The 26,138-nt window shown below is 41.0% G+C and overlaps 1 protein-coding gene across 6 annotated transcripts in view; it reads right to left on the bottom strand.

Annotated features, from left to right (window-relative positions):
* Nucleotides 1–26,138, bottom strand: part of ccdc18 (coiled-coil domain containing 18) — a 128,035-nt gene that overhangs the window by 44,805 nt on the left and 57,092 nt on the right. For all 6 annotated transcript variants that reach the window (XM_080195230.1, XM_080195232.1, XM_080195236.1 and 3 more), the window contains 7 exons: nucleotides 24,319–24,429; nucleotides 21,141–21,272; nucleotides 14,710–14,844; nucleotides 12,724–12,801; nucleotides 12,452–12,568; nucleotides 10,294–10,461; nucleotides 2,204–2,346 (listed from right to left, as the gene is read on the bottom strand). In XM_080195230.1, the coding sequence (XP_080051356.1) occupies nucleotides 2,204–2,346; nucleotides 10,294–10,461; nucleotides 12,452–12,568; nucleotides 12,724–12,801; nucleotides 14,710–14,844; nucleotides 21,141–21,272; nucleotides 24,319–24,429 (884 nt within the window). The remainder of the gene's footprint in view (nucleotides 1–2,203; nucleotides 2,347–10,293; nucleotides 10,462–12,451; nucleotides 12,569–12,723; nucleotides 12,802–14,709; nucleotides 14,845–21,140; nucleotides 21,273–24,318; nucleotides 24,430–26,138) is intronic.

Raw genomic sequence — 26,138 nt, 5'->3', positions numbered from 1 at the left:
CTGAATGTTTCCTGCATTGTATGTTTTTATTTCAGATATCCAGCACCCAAGGTATTTTGCTTTCATAAATATATGAAGGAGTTGTAAGACAGAGATGGCAATACAAATCGTGATGCTCAAAAGTAGGAAAATCACCAGATCGGGATGGGACAAATCCTAGGTTGCTGTGGGAGATATTACAAGAAGTTACAAAGGCTCCAGCCACATTTTCCAATCCTCATGGACATGAAGTTCTAAATGTTACAAGGGAGGGAGATAAACACAGCAACTACAGGCCAGTCAGATTAAACTTGGTGGTGGGGGACCTTTTAGAGACAATACTCTGGAGCAAAATAAATTGCCATTTGGAAACTGCCTAAATTATATAATTTTCCAAACATAATACTCCCTGAAATATAATACGCACCTAGATTTCATGAACGAAAAGTGAAATGTTAATAAAGTGAAATTCTGGACAAATTTTAGGAAGGGTGTTAGACCCTAAAGGGGTAGAAGAGATTTACTAGAATGCTGCTGGGATGAGAGGCTTCAGTTATGTGGACAGAATTATGAATGATTTCAATGAGAGTAAAAAAGGTGAAACTGGTTCAATTGGTACAAAGTTTGGTGTCCTGACGGAACAGGGTTAAGAGATGCATAAGGGAACAATTTTTATACAGCCAGTTGTTAGGTTATGGAAGCCACTGCCTGTAAGGGTGGTGGAAGCAGACTCTATAACATTCAAAGAGAATTGAGTAATTGGCTGAACAACCTTCTTGTGTGTTGCAGTACTCTCTGATTCTATCTTCAAATCCCTTTTGTATTTTATTTTTCTATTACTGACTTGTGACTAACAAATGAGATTTTTAAAATTAATTTACAGGACGTGGGCGTTGTTGGCTAGGACAGCATTTAATGTCCATCACTAGTTGCCTTTGAGGTGGCAGTGGTGAGCCAACTTCTTGAACTTCCTCAATCTCTGTGGTGCAGGTATATCCTCAGTGCTGTTGAGGAGGGAGTCCCAGGGTTTTGACCCAGTGACAATGAAGGAACGGTGATATATTTCAAAGTCAGGATGGCAGACGACTTGGAGGGGAGCCTCCAGGCAGTGGTGTTCCTACTGTTGCTCTTGTCCTTCTATTGGTCACAAGTTTGGAAGGTGCTGCATAAGGAACCTTGGTGAGTTCCTGCAGTGCATCTTCTAGATGCCACAAATGGGTGCCGCTATTTGTCAATGCTGGAATGATTGTACCCCTTCCATGAGCGTTCAATCAAGCTGCGGTTTTGTCCTGGATGGTGTCAAGCCTCGAGTGTTGCAGCTGTATTCATCCATGCAAGTGGAAAGTATTTCATTACACTCCTGACTCATCCTTGTCAATCGTGAATAGGCTCTGGGAGTCACGAGGTGAATTTCTTCTGAATACTGAAGAGCTATTACTGGACTCTACAGCAACTTGACCCAAAAAAAAATGATCAGTGGTTGCATCAGAAACATATATACCATTAAGGCATTAAAGTGTTACATTAATTATGTTACCAGATGTAACACTTCACAGTCCACTTTTCCAGTTTGAATCCTCCTCAGTTAACATCCAAGATGGTGGATTGCTGGAGCGACAACCCCATTCAGTTATATATGGATGTGTACGTTTATAAACACTTCCATTAGACTGGTAAACATACAACAGTTTATTGCATTCTTTCAAAAAAATTTTCACATCAATTGTAGAATAAAACCTTGCAACTTCAAAAAATAACCCATGATTTTCTCATTTCCCACATCAGCAATTCCATGGTCTGGAGATCCTAACTTAGGGTAGATTTGCTACTCTTCACTGAATGGGTGCCAAATCTGGCCCCAAATGTCTTAGTGCTGATGTCTGCACGAATAGGACTGCAGCTGCCCCAAAATTTATTTCCTGTAAAGACTATTTTTGATGGATGAAGTTTTCAGCCTAAACTGGATGCAAACAAAGCCACAGCTCTGTGGTGAAAGGACACATTTGTTAACACATTATCCATTCTAATTTTTCCAAAATGGCGCTAAAAATAATCAGAAACTGGGTTTTAACTGACAGTTTTGAAAATGATGTATAAAAATAGAATGCAAGTATTTATTTAAAAAATTCAATTTTATCCTTTCCACTCTGGGGGAAGAAATAAAAAAGGGCCAAACAACATTTGTTATTGACAGATGTCACTCCCCTCTACCACAAAAACTTACTTCAAAGCACTGGCAAGTTCAACCACCTGCTGATGCTTGCTATCCTGGCCACGAGAAGCCTTCAAAAGCTTGTCTTCTGCTTTTGAGAGCTCATCAGTAAATGCCATCTTCTGTTTAAATAATTCTTGCTCCAGTTGAGAAACCTGTTTCACAAATATAATAGTACTTTATCACAGTATTAAAAGATGAAGCATCACTGAAGCTATTACTAAAATCCTCAAATATTAATCCTTTTGTATTACCAAGTAATCAACGAAATAACTACAGAACAGATCCATAATCTGTACCAAGGATACAAATACCACCACCAAGGGCATATTATACTATCCCTTTCAATGAGAGATTTTATCATTTCTTAAATCAAAACAACTTACAATTTCTAATGATCAATAACAATAGTTAAAAATTAAATTTAAATTAATTTTAAAATTAAATCGATATGTAGAACACAACAAATTTTAAAATTTCAGTTGCTATTTCATTAAAATGTAAATAAGAATTGAATTTGTAATTTTTAGAATGCGCCATAATAAATATGAAACTTCATGTTATTGAGGTGTATAATGGCCATTTAATCCATTTTGTCTACATCAGTGTTTACTCACTATATAAAGGATTAATCCTGATTTCAAGTGTTTGCCCTGCTCCTGCATCACTGAATTCCTCTTCCAGCAACCAATTATCAAATGCTAATACTAAGGGCAGAATTTCACAAACTACGTACATGCCGAACAGACAGAAGTAGCATCAAATCATAGTCCTGCCAAGATCAATTGAGAATCAGTCGTGATATTGAATCGCGGTTGCATTGGGCCAGTGATGTCTGCAGGGGAGGCACCAGTCCAATGGCAGCCCATTGTGAAGTTTAAAGGTGGCATGTAAAAGCCACTAAGACATCACGGCCTGCATAATAGTGAGCGCTGGCAGATATAGCAAGTGGGAGAAAGGTTCTGGCATCCATCAAGCCTCTGGTTTCTCAGACAACTGACTCAGAGCCCTGATTGAGGCAGTCACAGCCAGGAGGGATATTTGATGCCCATGGATAGAAGGAGGAGTCTTTCACACTTTGCCAAGAAGACATGGACAAAAGGTAGCTGGTGAGGTCAGCAGGCATGACCTGGTCTGGAGCACCTGGATCCAGTTTCAGAAAAGGCTCAATGGCTTACTGCAGTCAGCATGGGTGAGTGATGAGTGGACATTGTGATGGAGGGTGTCTGTTCATTGTTGTAATGAGCGTGTGGGTTTTGATGTGTGTTACACACCTGCCCATGCTCAAGGCTGGAAAGGGTCAGGTGTCCAAAGCGGTGGTAATGTCTTCTAGCCTCTTGCGGGTGATCCAAGTTGAGGGGGCAGCATGGTATGTCATGGCAGAGAATTAAGTATCCAATGGAGCTCTGCACTTACTTGCAGGAGAAAATGTAGCCACAACAACCAGGAGAGAGCAGCCACTGTGGTGGGGTGCCAAGCCTGGCCATCCTCATCAGCCATGTGATGGGGACAAGGGCGCTCGAGTGCCAACAGAGAGACAGAGGTTGCCAGATCACAGTAAAGAACTTATTCTGGGAAGAAGAATCAGGGAAAAAATCGCAACAGGATGAGGGCGTGAGTGATGAATGGGCATCTCATCCCTCAGAAAGACCTCGGTTATGCACCAGTCTTCGAAACACTTGAATGCAACTGAGGCCAATCACAATGGGCAGCATATATTGAAAGTAATGTCTGCAATGCAGGTAAAGCCTCAGAATATTTGTTTTCATCTTTCAAATGAGTTGCCCACCAGGGCCAGCCAAGAGACAATAACACACCTTTGACAACTTGCAGGATGCACCCACGACACACCTGGTCTCAGCGCTGAGCACCAGCATTGAAACTGGCACAGAGAGCATAACCATTTTGGGAGCACTGGTACTGCACAGCAGTGATGGGCACATCATGTTCGCTAGTGCAGTTGGTGGAGGCAGGGAGTGCCCAGTGTGTCAACAGTTGAAAGGTTGCTGGAGACAAGGATCACGCTGAGTCCGAGGATGAAGAAGAATCTCTGGCGTCATCCATAAGGCAGCAAATGCTGGATGTCCAGCAGGATACGCAAAGAGATCCGTCAATCCCTGCAGAGTGTGAGCACTGCTGTCCCTGGAGTCTCTTCTAATGGTTGCCCAGACAAGAGCAGCATCTCATCTGCCTCTCTGCCAATCTCCAACCACCCTCTGAATCTGTGGCCACTGAAGGAGTGTCCACCTATGTCACGAAGCGAACTCTTCCAAGCAGAGCCTTCACAAGCCCTGCTGATCAAAGGACTGTGGTCAAGCTCATCTGCGCCAATAGGGCATCAACAGCAGTAAACTGCCTCTCATACCACTGAGGAGAGCAACTAGACACATCACCCACAAACATAAGCTTAAGTCATAGTAAGCACATTCAGGAATTTGCACAGGTTGCTTTAGACTTTTCCCCCCCTCACCATTTTCAGACATTTATCCAGCTGAATACTGTTATGTGGTTGTCACCACCATTAAATTCTTATTGCTCACAAATGGTAGTGGACAATTAAACAACAAACTAGAGAAGAGGCTCCACAAATATCCTCATCCTCAATAATGGAGGAGCTGAGCGTATCATTGCAAAAGATAAGGTTGAAGTATTCACAGCAATCTTCAGCCAGAAGTGCCAAGTGAATTATCCAACTCGGCTTCCTCCAGTCATCCCCAGCATCTCAGATGGCAGCCTCCAGCCAATTCCATTCACTCCACGTGATGTCAAGAAACAGTTGGAGGCAATGGATACTGCAAAGGCAATGGGCCTGATTACATTCCATACTGAAGATTTGTGGTCCAGAACTGCCGCTTCCCTTGCCAAGCTCTTCCAGTCTAGTTATCAACCTGGCATCTACCCAACAATGTGGAAAATTGCCCAGGTGTGTCCTGTACACAAAAATGCAGGACAAATCCAACCCAGCCAATCAGCCTACCCCCGATCATCAGTAAAGTGATGGAAGGGGTCATCGATAGTGCTATCAAGCAGAACCTGCTCAATGACATGCAGTTTGAGTTTCATCAGGGTCACCAGCTCCTGACTTCATGCCTTGGTTCAAACATGGAACAAAAGAACTGAACGCTAGAGGCGAGGTGAGCGCATGACAGCCCTTGACATCAAGGCCACATTTGACAGAGTGTGGCATCAAAGCACCCCAGCAAAACTAGAATCAATGGATATCAGAGGGTAAGCACTCCACTGGTTGGAATCATACTTAGCACACAGAAAGATGGTTGTAGATGTGGAGGGTCAGTCATCTCAGCTCCAGGACATCTCTGCAGGAGTCCCAACAATCTTAGCTGCTTCAATGACCTTCCTACCATCATAAGTTCAGAAGTGGGGATATTCGCAATGATTGCACAATGTTCAGCACCATTCACGACTCCTCAGATACTGAAGGAGTTCAAATGCAACAAAATCTAGACAATACCCAGGCTTGGGCTGACAAGTGGCAAGGAACATTTGCCCCACACAAATGCCAGGCAATGACCTTCACCAACAAGAGACACACTAATCACCGCCCCCTTGACATTCAAATGGTGTTACCATCACTGAATCCCCCACTGTCGACATCCTTGGGGTTACCTTTGACCAGAAGTTCAACTGGACTTACCACAAACACAGTGGCTACAAGAGCAAGCCAGAGGCTAGGAATGCTGCGGCGAGTAATGCACCTCCTGACTCCCCAAACCCATCCACCATCTACAAGGCACAAAGTCAGGAGTGTGATGGAATACTCCCCACTTGCCTGGATGGATGCTGCTCCAACAGCATTCAAGAAGCTTGACACCATCCAGGACAACGCAGCCAGCTTGATCGCCATCACATCTACAAACATTCAATCTCTCTACCATGATGCTCAGCAGCAGCAATGTGTACTATCTACAAGATGCAACGCAGAAATTCACCAAAGATCCTTAGACAGCACCTTCCAAACCCACAATCACAGCCATCTAGAAGGACAAGGGCAGTAGGTACATGGGAACATCACCACCTGCAAGTTCCCCTCCAAGCCACTCACCATCCTGACTTGGAAATATATCATAAAACATGTCACAACACCAAGTTAAAGTTCAACAGGTTTATTTGGTAGCAAAAGCCACGAGCTTTCGGAGCACTGCTCCTTTGTCAAGTAAATGGGAGTTCTGTTCACAAGCAGGACATGTAAAGGTACAAAGTCAATTTACAAAATAATGGTTGGAATGCGAGTCTTTATAGGTAATCAAGTTTTAAAGATATACACATTTTGAATGGAGAGACAGTCAAGCACAGGTTAAAGAGATGGGTATTGTCTCCAGCCGGGACAGTGAGATTTTGCAAGCCCAGACAAGTCTACCAAATAAGTGCCACCAAATAAACCTGTTAGACTTTAACCTGGTGTTGTGAGACTTCTTACTGTGTTTATCCCAGTCCAACATCGGCATCTCCACATCTTGGAAATATATCACCATTTGTTCGAAGTCGCTGGGTCAAAATTCTGGAATTCCCTCCCTAATGGCACTGTGGGTCAACCCACAGAAGTGGATTGCAGCGATTCAAGAAGGTAGCACCCCACCATCTTCTCAAGGGCAATTAGGGATGGGCAATAAATGCTGACCAGCTAGCGAATCCCATGTCCCACTAATGAATAAAGAAAACATCAGTGTCCTGTTTGCTCTCTGGTTTCAGCCTCATAAATGGCTCTGGAGACACATCCAGGATAGAAACATTTATTAGTCAGGTATTTGGGCTCATGGGTGATTCATTGTGAGGTGTCTGAGATTGGGATGATACCTACAGGTTCAGTAGGAGGGCAGTGAATGCCCCCCCACCCCTCCCCCAAACATTCCTGTCAACCTGCTCGTCCTCGCCTTCTGGCCGCCCAGGATCTGTATCAGAGTAAATGTCAGTGGCCTCTTCTGACCCAGGTACATCAGCCACATCATCCTCCTGGTTAGAGGTTCACTCCCGGAGAGAGAAGATTATGAAGACTGCATTGAATGACATTCTCTCAGATGGATACTGTAAGGCGCACTTCAGATTTATCCAGGTCTTGGAACTTATCCTCAGTAGCCCAATGGTTATCTCCAGCACAGCCCTTGTGGATATATGGAGGCAGTTGTATCTCTCCTCTGCCTCTGTCCTCAGATGCCTGACAGATGTCAGCAGCCACCTCTTCAGCAGGTATCCCTCGTCACTAATCAGACAACGTTCGAGATGAGCTGGAGTAACAAAGAGCCTTGACACTTACCAGTGCCATAGTATGTAGATTGTAAAACCTGAGCTCTGTGGTTACAGACTATTTGAACATTGAATGAGTGGAATCCCATCCTGTTCGCAAATGTGGCTGGCTGGCATCACGATGGCCACATGTATGCAATCCATGACACCCTGGATGAGGGAAACCTGCAATGGCGGCAATGCCTCTGGCCTGCTCAGCCTGGCTGACTTGATCTGTCCTGGCATGAACATTCTTCTATGCATGACCAGCGCATCACATACCTGCTTGACATAGTTCTGTGCAGCTGACTGCAAGACTCGGCATGATCATCCAGTGGACCCGGAACGATCTGGAGGTATTAAAAAGTTTAATACCAGAGGGACCTTCAGATCCACGGACATACTGTGCCCTCTCACACAACTGGAGGTTATTTCCTGTCTGATCATCTGCCATATGCTCCTCACAGCTTCCCTCGAAAGCCATGACCTTCTGCAGCAAAAGGCCTCTGTCACGTCCAAGTAGTTGGAATGTGGCCTGTACACCTCGATAGCTGGAGAGTGGGTCTCCTGCAGGGACGTGGTTCTTGTCCTCCCTGCGGTCTCTGTCAGAAATGGATGTGATCTTCCATCTTTGTTCGTCTTCTCAGGAGGTGCTCCCTGCTGAGTTAAACAATACCCATCTGTGGGTATGTAGATAGGGTTAACTCCTGCACAAAGAACAGCAGTGGGAACCAAACCTCTGGTGCTAGAGGGCAGCAATGTCCTGTGAGCTCCAAGCTCTACTGGGCCCAACACAGAACTCACTCTCTCACCAATTCAACTCGCTCCCTGAAACTCCCAATTCATCATCAAGCATTTGCCCCATTCCCCATTTAGCCTGCCCTCGAATCCAAAAAGTTAAACAACGTTTGGGCCATCAGCCCGTGCTTCCCAAGCACCAAGCTTAAAATTGCACGGGGCATGTAAAATTTTGGTTGATTGGGGATTTAATTCCCTCAATTTGTTGGCGGGTGTGCACCAATTTGTGCCTGCTGAACAAAATATCACTGGGATGCATGCCTATCATCATGAGCTATTTAATGCATTTTCGGGTCAATTGCACACCTGGCCAGCAGATGTAAAATTCTACCTAAATCAGGAGGAGCCTCACAAACCTGTTGAGGTAAGTCTTGTATTCACCCCACCTCATTCTAGATCTACCACTCCAGCCCATTCCTTCATAACTTTAAACACATTTATCAAAAATCAACAAAAGCAGTCTCAAAATTTTCCAAGTTGTTTGTTCAAACCAGGCAACATCCTCATGAATCTGCACATTAATATCCCATTACTAATCAACATCTCCTTGCAGCTTTCTTTCATCGTGTATAATTGTGGTAGTAATCTTGTCTGCGAATCAAGTACAATATCCAAATTGTGCATGTACACAGTAAACCACAGCTGCCCGAAACAGGACCTTGTTAGATACTGTTACTTCCAATCACTCCAAGAAACTACCCATAACCCTTTGCCATGCTCTTCTATTCAACCATCCAATTTTCTACTCTTCTCTCATTCTGATCATCCCCAATGGTCTCCTATGTGCCAACTTATCAAACGCTTTCACCGTATGCATGTGTAACCCTACCATCATATTCAGTGAGATTACCAACATAGTGCAATTAGTAGGAATGTAGAAAACTGACCATGCTGGAGTTGAAAATCAGGAGGTTCCAGAATAGTTTCTCAGTAAATACTGTAAATGGCAGAATTCTTAGGAACATTAACATACAGAGAGATCTGGGTGTGTAGGCCCACAGTTCTTTAAAAGTGGCAACACAGGTGGCCAAGGTGATTAAGAAAGCATATGGCATGCTTGCCTTCATCAGCTGGGACACTGAGTACAAGAGCTCCGACATCACACTGCAGCTATATAAAATCTTGGTTCGGCTGCATTTGGAATATTGCGTGCAGCTCTGGTCACCACACTACCAGAAAGCTTTGGCGAGAATGCAAAGGTGGTTCACCATGATGTTGCCTGGTGTTGAGAATGTTGGCTATGAGAGGTTGAATAAACTAGGACTGTTTTCACTGGAAAGGTAGAGGCTGAGGGGAGACTTGATAGAGGTCTACAAAATTATGAGGCATAACAGGGTGGATAATCAAGAGGGTTTTCCAAGGGTTGGCGGGTCAATTACAAGGGGGCACAGGTTCAAGGCAAGAGGGGAGAAAGTTTAAGGCAGATGTGCGGTGGAAGTTTTTCACAGAAAGGGGTAGGTACCTGGTATGCACTGTCAGAGGAGGTGGTGGAAGCAGGCATGTTAGTAACATTTAAAAGACACCTGGTTGGGCACATGAATTAGGAGGGAATAGCGGGATCTGGACTGAGTAAGGGCAGAAGATTTTTTAGTTAGGACATCATGATCAACACTAGCTGTACTTTTCTTTGTTCTTTTTATGTTCAATCACGTGCTTGGCATTCTACATATTGTGCAGTGTTCTTTATCAGCAGGAATGGAAATATGGGCATGACCAAGAACTATGAGATATTGTGTCCTCCCCACTGCATTCATGGCTCCACCTCTCAGTCTATACAGTCATATGGTATGGTACAGAAACAACAGTACAGAGTTCAGGCAGGTGTCCATCCTGGGAGGAAGTGATTGCAAGCAGTAGAAAACTTTATCCTTTGGAGCTCAGATATAATGTTTCTATTGATGAACTAGAGCTTTTTCATGCTCTCATCTTGCAAAAAACCTGAGAAATGCTTCTTAAGGAAAAGGTAGGATTTCAGGTTATATCAAACGAATTATGCTTATATCAAACGAATTATGCTATATAAAAAAAAATGGAATGGAAATATACTCTTTGAAAACAGTCACCTGTCTCTCTATCATTGTCTGGTGATCTTCCAGCTCTCCAATTCTTGTTGTCCCCTGTTGCAACATCTGTTGATAATGTGCCAAAGTCTGCTGGAGTTGCATATTCTGCTCATTTGTTTCCTTCAGATTGACTGTGGCTATTTTCAGCTCTTGCTGCAGGCAACGTATCTTCCAAAAATAAAAATTAAGAATCCTTGACAGTGTTCTGATTAGTTGTGTAATTGTGCCAGTCTCTTTGACAGACGTTCCCCTTTAATTCCTTTTGTTCTTGATATATATAGAGCATAGAACATTACAGCGCAGTACAGGCCCTTCCGCTCTCGATGTTGCGCTGATCTGTGAAACCAATCTAAAGCCCATCTAACCTAAACTATTCCAATATCATCAATATGTTTATCCAATGATTATTTAAATGCCCTTACTGCGAGTCCACTACTGTTGCAGGCAGGGCATTCCATGCCCATATTACTCTCTGACTAGAGAGCCTATCTCTGACATTTGTCCTATATCTATCACCCCTCAATTTAAAGCTATGTCCCCTTGTGCTAGCCATCACCATCCGAGGAAAAAGACTCTCACTCTCCACCCTATCTAATCCTCTGATCATCTTGTATGCTTCTATTAAGCCACCTCTTAACCTTCTTCACTCTAACGAAAACAGCCTCAAGTCACTCAGCTTTTCCTCGTAAGACTTTCCCACCATACCAGGCAACATCCTGGTAATCTTCTCTGCACCCTTTCCAATGCTTCCACATCCTTCCTATAATGCGGTGACCAGAACTGTATGCAATACTCCAAGTGCGGCCACACCAGATTTTTGTAGAGCTGCAACATGACCTCATGGCTCCGAAACTCAATCCCTCTACCAATAAAAGTTAACACACTGTACGTCTTCTTAACAACCCTATCAACCTGGGTACTGATTAAACATCTCAGGGTTTTCCTTGATTTAATCTGTCAATATCTTCTACTTGCTTTCCTAATTTGCTTTTTTTCCTTCACTCTTATATTTTCTGTACTCCTCCAGGCTTTCTCCAATATTAAGTTTTTTGTGACTGCTATGGGATTTCTTTTTCTGCTTTACTTTCCCTGCTATGCTTCTGGAGAACGAAGGGGCACGAGATTTGGGAGTTCCACCCTCTTTCTTTGTGGGAACATAGGGACTTGCTTTTGAATGCTTCCGACTGATAAGTCGCTGACTTTTTTCCCCCCAAGTAATTGTATCCAATTCACTTTTGCCAGAACACTGCTCAGCTTCATAAAATTTGTCTTTTCCCAGATTGTCTTTGCTTCATATTTTTGTCCACTGGATGAATGCTTTCCTTTGCCTATCTTCCCATTCCGCTCAGCTATCTTCCCACAACCATTACCATTGCAACTGGCATACCTCCCCCCATTTAATGCCAGTCAATTTTGATATTGTTCCCACAAATCAAATCATCAATCTAGGTTATTTATGGAAATATATGGTGACTTTGTTTCTCCACAGGGATTTACCGTCAGTGGAACACTCAGCAGAGATAGTGGGACACACAACTTTTAGAAATTTATATACACACTTGCCTCTCCCCATCTCTCTATCCCAACCAATCCCTTTGTGATATTTTCCACCGCTGCCAATTTATTTTGACTTGGGAGAAGATAATTGGTTCATGTGGAAGGAATCTGTAAATTATTTTCTGGAAAACACCAGATGAGTAAAACAGATGAAAAGGAGAGAAGTCCTTTTACAATGTTGAACAGACAAATAATGGACAATCTATGGGCAGCATCTTCTCTGCCCTTAAGTTATTCAATTCTCTGCCCTTGAGTTATTCATTAAGTTATTTTGCTCTTATATATTCAAAAACATGAATTATGAATTAGCTTTAGGAAAAATTGAGCACATTATTTTATGCAAATGCCATTTGGTGTTGTGATACAGTTGGAACAATCCATAAAAATAAGGAAAACCAATATTTAAATTTGACATTTAAATTGTCAGTTAGAACCAACTATCCAATCTAACACATATTTCAGATTTCCAGCAAGCTGAAGAAAATAACCAGTTTTGCTCCGAAAATAACCACATTGTTGGACTTCTCTTTAATTCACTTCAGGACTGCAGAACCAAAATGAATGTTTGACTTTGATAGCAATCGATGTCAGTAAAATTTACCTCTTCCGACTTCTTCCTTATCTGTTTCTCTTGCTGTTCCCTCTTATCTTCAACTTGTTGCAACTGCAACTTCAGCTCTTCTTTGCAAATCATCATTGCTGTTTCCAGCCCTTTGACCTGTTTGTTCAGTGAAAATGCATAACATTTGAAAGTCTGCTATTAATACTGACTTTAATAAAATAGTCACATAATTTGAAGTTACTTTTTTAATCCATTTACTATCTATAATAAAAAAGCTGCTAAATTAAGAGTATTGGCTAAAGTTTACAGACTTTGGAAGTTTCTTCTTCTGCTTGATTTTGTAAAGTTTTTAACGCAGCATCACTTCTTTCATTTTGTTTCTTTGCTTCCTAGAATTATAAATAAAATGTTAAAATTATGGTGGCATGGAATAGATAACTTTGCAAACTTGCTAAGAACAGAGGTTTGACTCTAATAATGTTAACTAAAAAAGTATTGGAAAGTTCACAAACATTTGTTGTATTGCTAATGGAAATTTTCTTTTGAATTTTTGACCATTTTATGAATAGAAGCATTAATAGCTTATGTTCTGTTCTCAAGTTACAAATAGCACAATTCACATATCTATATACTTCTAAGCATAGTCATAAGTTGGTTGGTCTCTTCCTTAGCTGAATTAACAAATTCTCCTTTGCCATGGCTGCTGCGACATGCAACGTAATGATTTGTGATAATTGGAGGCCTGCAATCTGAACCTTTCAAGTATGCATGCATAATTGCTGCTTTACAATGAAAGCAGATAGTTGTAAGTTTAGCTGTGCTAAATCAATGGAAATGATTCCCAAATCTTTGTGTCAATCACAAACTTAAGTAGGTATTTAGCACAATGAAGGAGAGACAAACTGCAAACAGAACTTGATGCAGAAAATATACTGAGGTACTACACACATACTTTGCATCTGTATTTACCAAAGAAGATGACGTTACTGAATGGGTTAAAAATTCAAGTGGAGCTTTTAGAAAGCATGCCTGTATTTACAACAAAAACTTAGAAGTATTATGAACTGGAGAAGAATAGTGGTAAACTTCAAGGCGACATAGAAAGACTGGTGGAATGAGCAGACACAGTGGATGAAACTTAATGCAAATTGTGAAATGAGACATTTTGGTAGGAGGAACAAGGCAAGACTAAAGGGCTGCATGTGCCCAGAGAGACAAAAATACAGCCCACCCTGACGTGGCTGCTCAGCACTCACAGGGAAACTGACCTATAAAGACGGAGGTGATTTTTTTCAAAATTGTTTCCTCAAGGTTTAGATGGGTGATCTAATCAAGCTGCTTAAAATAACTGAAGTATTCTGTAGGGTAGATATTGAAAAACTACTGAGGGAAATCTTCAAGTGAATGTTAGGCCATTTAGGAAGTCAGGAAGTTTTTTTTCCAAACAAAGTGTAGTGAAATTCTGAATTTACTCCCCAAAAGACTGGATGTGGAATCAAAATTTTTTTTTTTAAGACAGATGGTAATCTTTTTTGTTAAGTGAGGGGATTTGGATTAGGTGGCTAAATAGAGGAGAGGTACAGATCAATTATGATTAATTAAATGGTGGCTTGAGGGACAGAATGGTTTAGTCTTTTTCTTTGCTGCAGTTTTTTTTAAGGCATCAGTGAAGGGGACAGGTGAGAGGGACTTGCTACTATTTCTGTCTGATATTTTTCCATGTTCATACAGCCATGAAGCATTGCAAACGAGTTTCCTAATATACCAGGCAAGATCTGCATGGCCAGCAGCTTCCCTAGTGCTTTAACTTTTTGCTGCTGGATTTGCTGATTGGGTTGTTATACTTCAATGCACGCATGGAGCTGATTTTCCGAGTTCCTTTCTCTGAAAGGAATCCTAGCATAGGTACATGTCAAAGGCAGAACTCAGAACTTTAACAATAAATAGCCGTGAGAAAAGAAAGATTCACTTCAAATAAAGTAAGTAGTCTCACAACACCAGGTTAAAGCATGGTAGTACTTGCTACCAAATAAACCTGTTGGACTCTAACCTGGTGTTGTGAGACTACTTACCGTGCCTACCCCAGTCCAACGCCAGCAACTCCACATCATCAGTTCTAATAAAAGCTATTTCAGATGCCAGCAAATCAACTGGACATATTTCACATCATTATACTTTGAGTCCTTCAAAAACACTGACACGTGCTAAATCTTTTTATAAAGTTAAAATTTGTGCAATCCCCAATGAATTGAAACAGTAAAAATAAGAACTATTAAAATGTTATTTTTAAAGCTTGCCTGTCTGGCTTCCTCAAGTAAGAATTCCAATGATTCAATTTTGCTTTGCTTGGCATACATCTCTTCCTGAACAGTTGATATTGTTTGCTTTTGTTTTCTCAACTGTTGCTGTTTCTCTTCCAGTTGACTTTCAAGCTTAACAAAAAGGAAAAGACTTACATTTATAATGTCTTTCATGACATCCCAAGGTTACCTGGGAACTGTAGCAGCAGAAACAGATAGTCAAACATCTCCTTCCTGATTAATTATTCCTGATTAATTAACCCCACCTGGATTAATTATGAATAATTGACTGAGCTCCAAGGCACACAAATTAGCTCAGCAGCCCAAAATGATTACTTTGATTGATATCTTTGTAAGCTTATAAATTTTTTTGATCTCTAATTTCAAATCAGTATGTTTATTAGGATATTATTAAAAGGATTGAGATTAGACAATTTTTTTGTTATTGAAACTATAACGGTTGATCTGATTGACACTTCAATAGCAGTTTCTTTTAACCACCACACCAGATGTGTTTTTTCCCTCCCTCATATGTCAATACTTGTCGTTGTTATTATATGGCTCATTGGTTTTGTATACAATGAATACAAGGTAAGTGGGTATAGAAACCATGGGTAAGTTCTTTGAACTAATCTGTTAAAAGGTTTGTGAATATGTTGTCAAGAAGCTGGTCCAACACAAGTTGTCAAGAAGCTGGTACATGAAAATTGTGGGGTGCCACCCCAACAGAGCTGACCAGGTTGGGAAGGTTGGCTGCTTGCACACATATTGCACACTGACTAAAATTGGCAGCTCGGAAAATGCTGAAATTAGGTCCAGCCTCCATTTTAAAACAGTTGTGGAGTTAGCCTGACTCCATGATAATCCTGCCCAATGAATCTTTAGTGTGGCAGCTTAGAATAGAACAATACGAGAGCATCACCACATAGAAATCTCGAGAAAGAGATCTGATGAGGGTAGAGAGTCAAAGGTGACTGGCAACAAGGACTGATCAGGAGAAACAGATAGCCAAACATCTCCTTCTCCAACTGGCTTACGTCAATTTGTATCTTTATTTCATAGAGGTCAGAATCATAGAGGTTTACCACATGGAAGCAGGCCCATAGGCCCAACTTGTCCATTTTTTTTTAAAACCCTGAAGCTAGTCCCAATTTCCTGCATTTGGCCCATATCCCTCTGTACCCATCTTATCTATGTAACTGTCCAAATGCTTTTTAAAAGACAAAATTGTACCTGCCTTTACTAATACATCTGGCAGCTTGTTTCAGATGCTTGTTTCACCACCCTCTGTGTGAAAAATTGCCCCTCTGGATTCTATTGTATTTCTCCCCTCTCACCTTAAACCTATGGCCTCTAAGTTTTAGACTCTCCTACCTTTGGGAAAAGATATTGACTGTCTACTGATCTATGCCCCTCATTATTTTATAGACCTCTATAAGATCAGCCCTCAGCCTTCTATAATCCAGAGAAAAAAGTCCCAGTCTATCCAACCTCTCCTTATAATCCAAACCATCAGGTCCCAGCAGCATCCCAGTAAATCTTTTCTGCACTCTTTCTAATCCAAAAATATCCTTTCTATAATAGGGTGATCAGAAGTATACACAGTATTCCAAGTGTGACCATAGCAATGTCTCATATAATTTCAACGAGACGTCCCAAATTGTGTATTCAATGTTCTGACCAATGAAACCAAGCATGCTGAATGCCTTCTTCACCACTCTGTCCACTTGTGACTCCACTTTCAAGGAGCTATGAACCTGTACCCCTAGACCTCTATTCTCCAACTCTCCCCAACACCCACCATTGAGTAAGTCTTGCTCTGGTTCAATCTACCAAAATGCATCACTTCACATTTATCTAAATTAAACTCCATCTGCTATTCGTCAGCTCACTGGTCCAATTGATCAAGATCCCGTTGCTATCCATGATAACTTTCGTCACTGGCCACAATGCCACCAATCTTGGTGTCACCTGCAAATTTAATAACCATGCCTTCTATATTTTCATCCAAATCATTAATATAAATGACAAATACCAGTGGACCCAGCACTGATCCCTGAGACACACTGCTGGTCAGAGGCCTCCAGTTTGAAAAACAACCCTCTACAACCACCCTCTGGGCTTCTGTCATCAAGCCAATGTTTTTTTTAATCCATTTAGCTACCTCACCCTGGATCTTTATGCAACAACCTACCATGTGGTACCTTGTCAAAGGCCTTGCTAAAGTCCATGTAGACATCAACTGCACTGCCCTCATCTACCTTTTGGTTTCCCCCTCAAAAAACTCAAATTTGAGAGACATGGTTTTCCACTCACAAAGCCATGCTGAGTGTGCCTAATCAGTCCTTGCATCTCTAAATACCTGTAGATCCTGTCTCTCAAAATACCTTTCAACAACTTACCCACACAGATGCGAGACTTACTGGCCTATAATTCCCATCTTTTCCCTGCAGCCCTTTTTAAACAAAGGCATAACATTTGCCACCCTCCAATCTTGAGGCACCTCATCCGTGACTATCGATTATTCAAATATCTCTGCTAGGCAACCTGCAATTTTCTCCTTAGCCTCACACAATGTCCTGGGATATACTTCATCAGGGCCTGGGGATTTATCCATCTTGATGCACTTTAAGACTTCCAGCACCTCCTTCTCTGTAATATGTACACTCCTCAAGATATCATTACTTATTTCCCCAAGTTCCCTAACATTCATGTTTTTCTCAACAGTAAATACAGATGAGAAATATTCATTTAGGATTCACCCATCTTTTGTGGATCCGCACATAAATGACATTGTTGATCCTTAAGAGGCCCTACTCTCTCCCAAGTTACTCTTTTGGCCTTTATGTATTTGTAGAAGCTCTTTGGATTCTCCTTTGCATTATCGGCCAAAACAATCTCGTGTCCCCTTTTTGCCCTCCTGATTTCTCTCTTAGCTCTGCTTTTACACCCCCTATGCTCTTCAAGGGATTAACTTGATCCCAGCTGTCTATGAATGTCATGTGCCTCCTTTCTCTTCTTGACCAGGGCCTCAATATCCTGTGTCATCCAGGGTTCCCTACTTCTGCCAGCCTTGCCCTTCAGTCGAAGAGGAATGTGCTTACCCTGAATCCTGGTTAACACACCTTTGAAAGCCTCCCACTTACCAGATGTCCCTTTACCGTCCCACGGACTCCCCCAATTAACTTTTGAAAGTTCCTGCCTGATACCACCAAAATTGGCCTTGCCCCAATTTAGAATTTTAACTTTTGGGCCAGACCTATTATTCTCTATAGCTATCTAAAAACTAACAGAATTATGGTCACTAGTCCCAAAGTGATCCCTCACTAACACTTCTGTCACCTGCCCTTCCTTATTTCCCAAGAGGAGGTCAAGTTTTGTCCCATTTCTAGTTGGGCCATCCACATACTGAATAAGAAATTCCTCCTGAATAAACTCACATTTCTCTCCATCCAACCCTCTAATACTATGCTCCATTTGGATATTATTTGGATAATATTAAGATTGGAATTATGCATTTCTTTTGTTTTTGAAACAATAATGGTTGGTCTGATTGGCACTTAATAGCAGCCTTTTACTCCCACAACAGATTTGTGGAGCAATGGTTGGCCTCATGCTCAGTACAGAAAGTCCAACAAAATGTCAGCGGGGTGCAGTGCTCTGTGAGATGTGGCAAGTCTGTGATGCTTCCAGCATTCTGGATGGCTACCTCTGCATTCGATGGCAACTCCTCACAGACCACATGATTAGGTTAGAACAGCAGTTGGATGAACTTAGGAGCATGCAGGTAGCAGAAAGCATTACAGACAGAAGTTACAGAGACATGGTCACATCCAAAGTGCAGGCAGATAGATGGGTGATTCTGTTTCTCTTGTTGGACTCCAGCTTCCAAACCCTTAGTCACACTTCTGCCTGCCATTGTTCCCTTAGCCTGCTTCCTGTCCCTTTGCTCCCAATGTATCATTATTCTTCCTCCTACTCCACTCCCCTAACTCCACCCTGGTTGAAATGCTGGTGTTCAGTGCTGCTCAAGTGCCACTGCACAGCACAATGATGTCCTCCAGGACAACAGAGCAACCACCTACACCCCCAGCAGTGTGCCATTCTACTAGCATCGCAATGAGACCAATGCAACGCTGTCACAATGTTGTACTCACCTCAAGTTGTGAATGAAGTGAAGTCTAACCATTACACATTCGTCTAATTCATGTTTGAAAAAGAATAGTGTGAATTCCCATTGGCTCGATGAAAGATTGGAAGGTGCCATCTAATTCTGGCGAGAAGCATATTTACTGGTATTCATGAGATGATAACGGAGTACAAATGGCATTCATATCACCAGTCAACGGGATACCTGACCTGCCATCAACCCACTATTAAGAAGTTTTTGGGACAATTGCAAATGGTTTTCAAACTGGCAGGAATTCAATTTTCTACCTCTCCAGATTCTCTACTCCCAGGGGGAGGATGAGAAAGCTCTGTTCACCATCTTACAAAACCCACAGTAAATTACTCAACAGAATCAATGGATTACAGCTGAACGGACGCATAGAAGAAAGATGCCAGAGTTATGCTAAGTTCAAGTTTATAAGATTTTGTGCACCTGAAATCAAAACGGTAAGTCATTTCAAAGAAATGAGGGGATTTTGCCAGTGTGAAAATAGAAGACCAGCCTAAGAGGAAGAATGATAACTGCACTGATCACCACATGTAGCCAAGATTAGAAATAAAGCTTGGAATTCATCATGATGCGTAAAAGACTTCGATTGCGTGAGTTGATTTATGACACTTTTAAGGGTGGTCCCATATGGCATATGCCCTATGCAGCCCAACAGTACTCTTGACAACCAGCAAAAAGCCTTACATTACACAGATCTTAGCATCATCACTGCAGTATTGATAGACAGCACAGACAAGTGGACCTTTGATATGCTGACAAACTGCACTGTTGCCTGCAGAGGAGTGAAAAAAATGGAATCACTGTGATGCACAAAGCAAAACTTGTCATTCCAGCATCAACGTACAACTAAAGGCAGTGGCAATTTTCAGAAGCACAGCCGCAGCTTCCAAAATACAATATCCTTCATTGTGGATTCTGTAGCAGCCTATAAATGAGGTACTGCAAAGAAGTGTTCAAACTATCTGGACATGGGAATACAGATTTTTGATGCTCACAAAAATAAATTTCAGAAACAAATTTCAAAAATAAGTATAAATGTTTCAAAGCATTTTTGAGAAAAAAGTGAAAATGAATATGATTTACTTGCACAGGCCACGTCTGATGGCAAAATTGACAACTGCTGAATCATTTATCAGCAATTCACTGAACTCTCCAGTGACAGCAAAGCAACCTTGACAAGTTTTTCCCAATGCAGGAGAAACTAACACTTATCATTTTAAGTAAACTTGCTAATATTTTAAACTCCAAGCATTTTAAATTAATACAACTTCGCCTAGGCTACTTTGACAGATTTATAATCGTTGCAATCAGACCTTAGAGAAAAAAAATTACTATTCAAGGGAAAAAAAAGTGCTCATGATCTGTAACTATGAAAAAGTAATTATTGTTCTCAGACAACTCCTGGTGGACATTTTAAGAGCAGCATTCCTTCAATGAGTACAGCCCCAATTTTATAACTCGCATTCTAAAAATAAGTCTTTATTTTAGAAGCTGTCACGTATTAAAATGAGCCAACTTGGGAATCGTAACATATCTGACTATGCTAGCAATAATTACCTACAAGTAATTACAGTAAAATCTTTTTATCCAGCATGCTCAGGAAATGATGCTGGGAAATCAAAATGCCAGTTAATTACCATTGAATCTGTACAGTGCAGAAGGAGGCCATTTGTCCCATCAAGAACTGCACTGAATCTCCAAAGGGGCATCCCACATGCCCATCATATCCCTATAACCTCAAATACTTACCATGGCCTCATCCAACTAACCTAAACATCGTTTGGACACAGAGGGGCAAATTAGCACGGCAAATCCACCTAATCTGCACATCTTTGGAATTATATTACTCAGGACACAAAACAAAGTGTTGCTCTGTTTTGGAGAGGGGAAGCAGCTGGGCCATCAAAACTGTCACAACTCACACCATGATTTTCAGACTGGCTTTTATATATATATTGTATATATAAAAAACACACATAAACCAAGGCTTCAGTTTCACTGACTGTTGCTCCAAGCAGCACAATCTCTGTTCAGGCACAACAACCAAAGCTGACTGAATAAAGTAACAATTTCAAATAAACCTAACAACAACTTCTACAGATTAACAATTTATTATTATTTTTTTTTAAATGAATCTTCTGAACACAGAAAGTGATCAGTTTTAAAGAAGCACATTCAGAAATTCTGATTATTAGAGAATTCTGGTTGGTAGAATGCCAGGTAACACAAAGTTAGAACATAAGCTTACAATTTCAATCTGCTTCTCAAGTTCATGACACTGGTCAGTTTGAATCTTCTTAATATGTTCACGTGCAGCAATATTTTCCTGATGTTGCTCCTCAATGAATTTTTCCAATTTTAAAATTTCGTTATTTTTTTCCTAGTATTTTAAGAGAAATAGCAGTTAAAAATTACATTCTTCTTCAATTGTACATGATTTGTATGTGAAACACTTGAGGGGAAGGAGGAAAAAAAGTGAGGGATATATTTTCCAATCACAATTTGTACATTTACTTAACTGACGAAGGATAATTCACCTCAAAATAATTTCTAGCTTTTGTTATCAAATCAGTAAAGGTAGTGATGAGAATCAATACTGTACTCTGAAGAAGTTTGCAAGAAATAAAATGGTGGTCTTCTTGAACCATGACGGAGGCATACCCACAATGCTATTAGTATGGAGTTAGAGGATTTTAGCCCAGCAACGTTGAAGGATCCTTGAAATATGTCCCAAGTCAGGATTGAGTGCGGCTTGAACTTGGAGGTGATGTGGTTGCTATAATCATAGAAACATAAAAACTAGAAGCAAGAGTATGCCATTTAGCCCTTCGAGCCTGCTCTGCCATTCATTTTGATAATCGAATTCAACATTCCAATTCCCCCTTCCTCCCTCCGTTTCTCTTGATCCCTTTAGCCAAGAGCTACATCTACTTTCTGCTTGAAATCAGACGTTTTGGCCTCAACTGCATTCTGTGGTAGTGAATTCCACACATTCACAACCCTCTGGGTGAACAAATTTCTTCTCACCTGTTCTAAAATGTCTACCCCTTATCCTCAAACTATGATCCAGCTACCAGTCTAGTTGATAAAGTTTATAGGTTTCGAAGGAGCAAAAGATTATGACTGCAGTGCACCACATGCAACTACAGTAGAGAGGCTGAACCATAGGCTAGCAATGTAAACCAAGCCTGGTCCTGGGATAGCATTAAAATTCTGGAGTGTGCAACAGCCAGGCAAAAGTAGAGAAATAAATCACATGCGACTTCTAGGCACTAGAAAAACATTGGATAGTGCAGATGTGAGCGACTTTCCAGAATATTCAGCCTCTGACTCACACTGGCAGTTACAGCTGAAAAAGAGAGACTATTTTTAAATTGAAGTTTTTCATCTTTATTTATCAGGACATTTCCAAGAATGCAAGGTAAGGGAAATCAACAAATTTATATTGAATGAGAAGAGTGCCAACTGGTTGACAAGTGGACTTTTGTTTGGTAGTTATTTCACTATGAATAATGCACCAGTTGATAGTGACTAACAGTTAACTGCCAAGCATTGTTTGAAATTTAAACCAAGCAGTTTGACTCTGATTTGTCATGGCATTTCCCTGTGGAATGAACCAGTGAATGGTTGCCAACTATTTTGTTTAACAAACAGTTGCAATATGTTTACTTGTTCTGTCCATCTGCAAAGAACAGGGCCCTGTGTAGTATTATATGTAGCTTCCAGTTCATGCACATGTGCTTTGCTGCAAGACCAACTGACTATCTTAAATTGGTTGTCAGCATAATTCTTAGCACACCAGGAACTATTTAGCCAATCATCCCATTGCTGAAATCATATCTAACGTTGGACACGGTGTCTTTGAGTTTTATATGCACAGGCCGGTTTGGTATGATTTGTACCTTGCCCATTACGAACAGCAGAAGGGGCATACTGTTTGATACAATCCGCTGGTCTTTGGGGCAAATGATTCATACGTGGAGCATTACACCAGCACTAAAATTCATATACCACAATACTCATTTATGTGATGAGAGAACATATTTTTGGTTTAATGGCAGCAGTCTGTAAGTAGCAAATACCACTGGTGTTACTGTTGCCTGATAATAGCATGAAATTTTTGAGATGTCTTACCCTTATAGGGTATCTGAGGTAGACTGTGCACTTTACAGGACCAAAAAAGGCCTGTTCATGAGTAGATGTGATTCCACAATTGGATAACGTTTGCCAAATAATCCTTAGTGTGCTAATAATTACACTGACAACCAAATTAAAATTGTCAGTCAGACTAGCAGCGTAGCACTTGTGTGCGCAACGGAAGCTACATATATTAATACACAGCGCCTTGTTCTTTGTAGACAGAAAAAAAAATGTATACCCATTGTGCCCGTTTCAGTCAAACAAATTAAGTGACAACTATTTGCTGGTCCATTCCTCAGGCAATGTTTTGACAAGTGTCAAGCTGCCTGATTTAAGTTTCGAACAATGCTTGGCAGTTAACTGCACCAGTTTATGGCGACTGACATTCTCCATGGCAATGCCTCTACCAATCCAAATCCACCTGTCAATCAATTAGCACTTGCTTCTCTTACTGTATAAATTTGCCGATTGCCCTTGCATTGTATTCTTGTGGTTGTCTTGTTGAGCGCAAGATGAAAAGCTTTGACAAAGAAAAATCACTCTTTTCAGCAATATCCAAGTACTGTACTACCAAACACTATTGATAGTTAGAGTATTTATGTGGCTAATCCAGTTTAGATTCTGGTTAATGGTGATCCCCTCCTCCACCCAAGGTTGTTGATGGTGGGGATCTCAACAAAACTCGAACTGAGTTCCAGTAAGCTGATTATTTTAAATGCTGCTTGACAGCCCTGTTGACAGCTCCTTTCATAATTTTGCTAATGACAGGGATGAGCTATTAACTGATGGGGTTGGATTAGATTTTCCTACTTTTGTGAACATGATGTTTTCCACATTGTCGAACGATGCTAATAATGCTAAACAGGAAATCTACTCAACATTTTACAAGAAAATGCAAAGTATATTTTGATATAATATGAAAACACGATTGGAATGGCTTCTGAAAATTAAAAAGATTAATTGATTTGACTTACTGACCTGCTAACCTTTTGATTTCCCAAGTTCCACACAAAATATCATACTTCCAACACGGAATTGCTGAAAACCTATTTCTTTGGACTATAGCAAAACATGAATAAAAACTCAAAAATATATGGCTTTTGAGCAAAACTGTCATTTTCAGTAAGTATGAATCAGATTTCACAGACCTTTTGCTAAAATTTAAAAATGTTGTCATATCTTGCAAAGGAATTAGTCATTGTATTTTACTCTATTACTGAAAAATATTTAAAAATCCATATAAGCATTATTCATCAATTATTATTTCATTATTATCCCAATATTACCGCAATGTCCTGTTCGTGTTCAATTACTTTCACTGCATTGGCAGTGCAAGCCATGGTTTTTTCCTCCAACTGTTCCTCCATTGTGGAAAGTTGCGACTTTGTTTTCCTTAGCTGTCAAACAGATGGATACGGGCATATTAAAGTATTCTGAAATAATGATGTTTAGCATCATAGAGATTGACAGCATGGAAACAGGCCCAACTTGTCCATATTGTCCTTTCTTTTTTTAAAGCCTCTTAGCTAATCCCACTTACCCGCACCTGGCTCATATCCCTCTATACCCATCATACCCATGTAACTATCTAAATGCTTTTTGAAAGACAAAATTGTACTGTCTCCACTACTACCTCTGGCAGCTTGCTCCAGATACTCGCCACCTGCTCTCTGAAAAAACTGCCCCTCCAGATCCTTTTGTATCTCTCCCCTCAAACACATGCCCTCTAGTTTTAGACTCCACTACCTTTTGGAAAAGATATTGACTATCTAGCTGATCTGTGCCTCTCATTACTTTATAGACCTCTATAAGATCACCCCCTCAGCCTCCTATGCTCCAGAAAAAAAATGTCCCAGTCTATCCAGCCTTTCCTTATAACTCAAACCATCAAGTCCCAACAGCACCCTAGTAAATCTTTTCTGCACTCTTTCTAGTTTAATAATATCCTTTCTATAAAAAAGTGACCAGAATTGCACACAGTATTCCAAGTGTGGTCTTATCAATGTCTTGTACAACTTGAACAAGACTTTCCAACTCCTGTATTCAACATTCTGACCGATGATATTGTAATGAACCTAGTCAAAAAAAGTAAAGCGTACAAAAGGTTCAGAAAGCTAGGAGATTTTAGGGATCTAGAGAAGTGTATGGCTTATAGGAAAGAACTTAAGGAGGAAATTAGGAGAGCCAGAAAGGGTCATGAGAAGGCCTTGACAGGTAAGATTAAGGAGAACCCTAAAGCGTTCTACAAATATGTGAAGAGTGAAAAAATGAGATGTGAAGGAATAGGAACTATAAAATGTGAAGGTGGGAAAGTTTGTACAGAACCAGTAGAAATCGCAGAGGTGCTGAATGAATACTTTACCTTGGTATTTACGGTCGAAAAAGATCTGGGTGGTTGTACTGCAGGCTTGCGGTGGACTGAAAAGATTGAGTATGTGGACATTAAGAAAGAGGATGTGTTGGAAGTTTTGAATAGCATCAAGATAGATAAATCGCTGGGACCGGATGGGATGTACCCCAGGTTACTGTGGGAGGCCAGGGAAGATTTTGCAGAACCTCTGGCAATGATCTTTGCATCGTCGATGGAGACAGGAGAGGTTCCGGAGGATTGCAAGTGTGGTTCCTATATTCAGAAAGGGAACAGGGATAGCCCAGGAAATTACTGACCAGTGAGTCTAACCTCAGCGGTTGGTAAGTTGATGGAGAAGATTCTGAGGGACAGGATTTATGAACATTTAGAGAAGTAGTCAGCATGGCTTTGTCAAAGGCAGATCGTGCCTTATGAGCCTGGTTGAGTTCTTTGAAAATGTGACTAAATACATTGACGAAGGAAGAGTGGTAGATGTGATTTATATGGACTTCAGCAAGGCATTCGATAAGGTCCCCCATGCAAGACTTCTTGAGAAAGTGAGAAGGCATGGGATCCAAGGGGCTGTTGCCTTGTGGATCCAGAAATGGCTTGCCTGCAGAAGGCAGACAGTGGTTGTAGATGGGTCTTTTTCTGCATGGAGGTCGGTCACCAGTGGAGTGCCCCGGGGATCTGTTCTGGGATCCTTGCTGTTTGTAATTTTCATAAATGACCTGAATGAGGAAGTGGAGGGATGGG

Source organism: Carcharhinus amblyrhynchos, chromosome 9 (genome assembly GCF_965287045.1).
Source record: "Carcharhinus amblyrhynchos chromosome 9, sCarAmb.v2.hapA, whole genome shotgun sequence".
NCBI classification, from domain to species: domain Eukaryota; kingdom Metazoa; phylum Chordata; class Chondrichthyes; order Carcharhiniformes; family Carcharhinidae; genus Carcharhinus; species Carcharhinus amblyrhynchos.
This window is presented reverse-complemented; position numbering and strand designations above follow the sequence as displayed.